Below are 6,000 nucleotides of genomic sequence, written 5' to 3' on the forward strand. Positions count from 1 at the left end.
AAACGACCTCTGTTCACATTGTCCAGGCTTCCAAGTGTAGCCGTGTGTCCGTCTGTGTGTGCCGTGTGGTTCCCGACCCCCACCGTGGCATGCTCACGCCCCAAATGTCATCAGTCCCCTGGCTCCTTCGTGCTTTCTGGCTGCCTCTGCTCTGCACCCCAGAAAGCCCTGAGCTGGCTTTGGTTTGCTTCCGCTGCCTTTGGTTTGATGTTCCCATTCTCTGTTTGGCCCTTGTGTGTCTTCTCTCATCCTGGCTCTCCAACTGTTCTCCTTTTTGCTCCTTTTCTGTTGGTGACACGTTGTCTCTTCCATGTTGTATGGTTTCTTAACTGTGTGTGGGTTTTTTTATTTAGATTAATTTTTTTTTTAAGCCTCTTCTCCTTCCTACTTTATTCCCACCTGGCCCCACTCCCCTTCTGCATGGTGGAACCTCTGCTTTGAAGTTAACAAGGCTCAGTCTCTCACTAGGTCTGGGTGCCCGCCGAGTGGACCATGCTTCCTCTAACCACTGTTTCCCATCGTCTCTTTGATGGGCTCTATTCCTCCTGTCCTAATACTGTAGTCAAAACAATTTGAAAACCTCATGAATGCATATATTCCATTCTTCTTCCATTCTTTCCCCTCCTGCCCGTGCTCAAAACACCCAGCGACTGTGGAGCCCAGCCACCTGCTGTGCCCTCACCACCCCACTCCTGCCCCACCCGCCCCTCCTCCGAGCCCCCCAGAGCTTGGCTGTCGCCCCCTCCCCCCCACCCCGTCCCCAGGGCAGCGCTCCTCACCCCTGTGCTTTCCTTGCAGATCCGCGTGGTGAAGGCGTTCCGTAGCTCTCTCTATGAAGGTCTAGAAAAGCCTGAGTCTCGAACCTCCATCCATAATTTCATGGCTCATCCTGAATTCCGGATCGAAGATTCGCAGCCCCACATCCCCCTCATTGATGACACAGACCTGGAGGAAGATGCCGCCCTCAAGCAGAACTCGAGCCCGCCCTCCTCTCTCAACAAGAACAACAGCGCCATTGACAGCGGGATCAACCTGACGACCGACACAAGCAAATCAGCTACCTCTTCAAGTCCAGGGAGCCCCATCCACAGCCTGGAGACATCGCTTTAGCTGAGGACCCGCTGCCACCCACCTCCCGGGCACCCACCCATCCAGGCACCCACTCACCCAAGCAGCAACGAGCAACAGGAAACCAAACACTGGCGAGAAAACCAATGTTTCCACCCAACAGACCCTTTTTCTGGCTGCGATGCTGTTTGAACTCTTTTTCACTTTGAGGCAAGGGGCAGGATCTCCTCCAGGGGCTCAGAGGAGGGAGCAATTTTCCCAGAACAAGCCCTTCCCGGCTCCCGCCCAGACAGGACCCAGCCACGCACCCACCAGGCCGCGCATCCCCTGCATGAATGTACCGTCCACTTCCAGTCCTCCCCTCCTTTGGTTTGGGGGCATTGGGGAGGGGTTTTTTGTTTGTTTTCTTAGGCGTGAACTGCAAATGGACTCTTTGAGACTCTATCCAGTCCATGGGTCTGTGAGTTTTGAAATGCTTGTGCAGCATGGTCTCAGTTGTATAGTTTAATTTAACAACTTTTTCAAACTGCAGAGCTTAACTCACCTAATAGATTTGCACCAATGGAACCGAAGAACTTCATAGACACTCACACGGTTATATCCATTTCTTTGTATCTATATTAACGTATACTTCTCCACTATTGTATACGTCCATATAGATAGGCAGATATATATATATATATATATATATATATATATACACACACACACACAGATATATATAAATATACACACATGGATATATAAAGTTTCTTTGCCGGCATGTTGCCTTGTTTCTGCTTAAATAGCTCTATTTTAACTTATTTATGTCCTAAAAGAAGAATGTAATTTGTTTACAAACATGTAGATAACGTCTTTGGCTATTTGTACAGTTTAAAAACACTGGTGGCTGAGATGCTGTAAAAACATTCAGCCCAACAGACACTTCCCTGGATTGCATCCTTGATGTTTTACGATAGCCATGCTCTGATTTTTTCCTGCTGTTTCCGCTCAATGATGTTAGGAGCGCCAAGGTCCAGGCAACAGTCAAGTGCTCCCAAGTTCCCATCCGGGAGGGTCTAACACCATGGGCCGCAGACGGAGGGAGAAGAGGAGAGGAGGCCTCCCTGTTCACAGCACTGGCCCCAGGACGCCGGAACCCGAGAAGCATTGGTGGAAGACTTTTCTCTCAGTGACCCTCACTTGAGTTTACTGGGAACATTTCAAAATGAGGTTCTCTTTGGCGCTGTCTGTACAGAGATAGAGGTATTGTTGCAATATTAGAAATGCTATTGTGTTGACTTTTTTTTAATTAGTAATTTAGGGCTTATTTCCTTATAAATTGCAGCAGGTGAGCTGTTGGCATATTGGATGAAGATCATTACACTTGCTCCTTTTATTTTTATTTTTGAAGAATAGCCTTTTACTCTGCACTATTTAGATCCGAACAAACCTTATGATGTGTATATTGAGGTGTGTATTCAGTGTGATTTTTTAAACCAAATTGTCTTCCTGTAGTCGCAATATATACTGTAGCCTTTCAACAGCAAGTCTTGCTTTCCCAGACAGAAAGCCATTCTGAAACCCTACAGTATCACAGGTGAGAAAAGGTGGTTATTTTCCCCCTAAGACAATAACAGCACTAGTAACCCCACTTAATAAGAGTTTATTTAATTGTATGTCAGCCTCTTAACTGCTAAGCACTTTGTGGGTATCAGCTTTTTTCATAAAAGAACTTTTGTATTTAATACAAAGTTTGCTTTGAGACTTTTCAGCATACAATCTTTTTCCATAAACTTGTACAGTGCAAAAGACATTTTGAATACCATGATCGATGATGTCCCATGCTTCGAGGAAAACCAAACACTTTTCACCTCGTTTGCAAAATTCATTCCTCATACGGACCCCTCGCATAGTTGCTCTGTCTCAGCCTGGCCCCTTCCCTTCACCAGGCCCAGAGAATTCTTCCACAAACAAGTTGAGAGCCACTCGGGAAAAGAGCCATAGTCCGCTGGGAGGGCCTACTCCGGATGGCTGTGGAGAAACCTGAGGGTTTGGGGTCCCAAGTCAGCCCATCCAACCTGGCAAAACCTTCCTGGAAGGAGGACCTTCTTTGCACGAGAGCATCTCCTGAATGTCGTGAAGAAATATCTCTGAATGTACCCAGCAGAGGAAACTGCATCCCCAAAGGGGTGGCCAGCCCTCACATATGTTTATTGGATTCCAATACAAACACCACCAAAAGCCAGCCCACTGCTCTCCTGCCGAGAAAGGGAAGACCTGCATTTGGAACATGATGTTTTTTGTAGTTTCCTTTCTCAAGGGTTTCTGTTCCCCTCTGCCACTTTGTTCCAATTTTGTGTCCATGGCCTCATTCCATGACATCAGGGAAGCTGTGCTTGCAAGCCATGCTCCCTGTTCATTTGGAGCCAGGATGCAAGGAAAACAGGAGGTATTTCTCTGAGCGGAGCCAAGCTTCGGGAATAGGGAGCGACGGGAGTGACCAAGAATGTCCAACATTAGTGTTGGCCTTTTCTTGTCAGGAATGATGGATGCTCACACACACACACACACACACACACACACACACACACACACAGGAAATGATTGGTTTGTCAAAACTCACTGTAGTACATAAAGCTTGTACTCTGCGTCCTATATCTAGCAGCATGGGGTACGTTTGGCAGTTTACCCCATTAGGGGGTAAATAATTTACGACCATTCATCTGTTTTTATGAATTTTTTTATCTAGACAATAATTGTAAATAAAGAACTCGCCGTCTCTGTTCATTTAATACTATGCAATGGCTATGCTTTCAATTGCTGACTCTTCTTACTCCCGCAGTGTGGTCTGAAATGTCTGTGGTTTAAAAGAAAAGGGCAAAAACCAACATCAAACAGAATATAGTAACTATATACTCTGTAATGTATACTTTTTTCTGGTTTAGGACTGCACCATCCAGCTAGCTTCTTTTCTGTCCTCTGGACAAGGGCTCGAGGTGAAGCTAGCAGATTCAGTTGTGAGGTCTAAGCTCACCAACTTGTCTTCCCACAACAGATGAGGGACAAGTAGTGTGCCCGTTCAATGACCCCCTGGGGCTGTAGTCACCCACCTTCACAGGTGGACAGGGAGGAAACTGAGGGGCTCCTTCCTGCAACTCAGGCAGCCCTTTCCCTAAGTCAGACTTGTTTGTTCCCGCCAGCCCCTCACCATGGCTCCTTGGCCCCTTGTCCCAACCAGAGCACAGAGTAGACAAGAAGGAGGGCACCCTGCTTCTGAGACCAGACCAATGACAATGATTGCACTGGGGCAAGGACTGTGGGCCTGTCTCCTCCTGGGCAGCTCAGTTATTGAATAGCCACTCTTTTTCCCAATCATGTTGAAATGCCACCTTTACTGCATACTGACTGACAGCTTAGACAGACTTAGGTCTATTTCTAGAATTTCTCTTCTGTTCCCTTACCTGGCACCAGCCACACAGTTTTAATTATCGTCACTTTATAGAATGTTTTATTATATGGTGGGATAAGAACGCTTCATTCTTTTTTTACAAAATTTCCTGGTGATTGTCTCACATATGTTCTTCCAGGTAAACAGAGATTTTGCCAAGATCTCCACCCATGCCCTCCTTCCTCCCCAAATACTGGGCCTGTCATTCTATGTGCAAACATCTTCCCCACCATTGTAAGTACTGTTCACTCAGGGTCACTAAATAAGAGTGTCCTGTGAAGAAACAAAAAGAACACCCTGAATCACAACAGAAGCCCAGTGTTCCTCCCATCATCTCACTTGTCTCCTGAACTAGGATGTCATCAGGAGAGGCCACTGAGCCCCAATCTCAGTTTGGGACCCAAAGTCTGAGCCCTCCATCTACCCCAGTCCAAACAAGAAAGGGGTCTCTTCCAGACCTGGAACTACCAGAACACGTGGGCCACTTGTCTATATTTCTAATTGTCCTGGTGAAACATTTATTCCTGCCTCCCTTTCCTGAACTACTTTTTATTCTGAGTTTCCAGTGGTGGTATGACAGGTCCTCGGCAATGCAGCAGTCTCTTGCCTGGACCTTCTCACCGCCGTGGCTGCCCCTCCCTATTCTTGCTTTACTTATAGGAGGCTGTCAACCGGCTGCACTGTGACATGCCTTCCACCCAAACTCACCCCAAAACATCTCAGATCCCACCTTAGAAGATCCCGGGCAGGGTCAGGGGTGTATTTCTTGAAGGCTTTGGATCTTTCAGAGCCAAACCTAACTACACCACAGCAGAAAATCCCCAGGTCTTTCCCATGTTCCACAGCAAGCTTCCCTGATTCTGTTAGAGATCCTACATGCCCAAGTGGAGGGAGGCGGATCACCCATCACTCCCTCCACTGAAAACAAGGTATTTGAGGTTGCTTTGAGCCCACCCTTCTCAGCCCCTTTAGTCTGTTTTGTAGTGCCCGTGGTGCTCTCCCTCCGGATTTTTCTTCTAGGGAGACACCACACTTTGCTAACTCTTGTGTGCACATATTTTATAACAGAGTAGCGAGGAAATGGTGCCGCCTCCAGCTTCCACAAGCTGCCTGGGCTCTGGGGGGTTCTGGGACAATATGGGCTGGGAAGCAACTGTGCTATTATTGTACACTATATCTCTGTATCTCTGGCTTGTGCTCTTTGTAATTAATGGGATTTGTCTGCCTTTTCAACACTATCCTGAGCAATAACAATAAATGCACACGTGGAAATGCAGGCACGGTACACATCACAAGGACTTTTTCCGCAGGACAGCTGGGTCCCCGCCCTCTGTGGATTTGAACTCAGGAGGAAACTGAGTCCCTGGGAGGTAAAGGCACTGTGCCCAAGGGTGTTCGGCTCCTTGGTAGTCAGTCTCCTTCTACCAAGTCACACATCCACCATTTCAGGAGACAAGTTTAACCTACTATGAGTCATTTACCTTCCATGAGGAATAACTGAC

The 6,000-nt window shown here is 47.3% G+C and overlaps 1 protein-coding gene across 18 annotated transcripts in view; it reads left to right on the plus strand.

Moving 5' to 3' along the window:
• ATP2B2 (ATPase plasma membrane Ca2+ transporting 2) overlaps positions 1-1,732 on the plus strand; it is a 353,731-nt gene extending 351,999 nt beyond the window's left edge. For 14 of the 18 annotated variants that reach the window (XM_057506664.1, XM_057506641.1, XM_036923437.2 and 11 more), the window contains one exon: positions 799-1,732. In XM_057506664.1, the coding sequence (XP_057362647.1) occupies positions 799-1,110 (312 nt within the window). In that variant the 3' untranslated portion in view covers positions 1,111-1,732. The remainder of the gene's footprint in view (positions 1-798) is intronic. The other 4 variants (XM_057506651.1, XM_057506661.1, XM_036923450.2 and 1 more) reach the window with 2 other exon arrangements.
• The last annotated feature ends 4,268 nt before the right edge of the window (positions 1,733-6,000 follow it).

This window comes from Manis pentadactyla, chromosome 1, assembly GCF_030020395.1.
Source record: "Manis pentadactyla isolate mManPen7 chromosome 1, mManPen7.hap1, whole genome shotgun sequence".
In the NCBI taxonomy this organism is placed as follows: Eukaryota; Metazoa; Chordata; class Mammalia; order Pholidota; family Manidae; genus Manis; species Manis pentadactyla.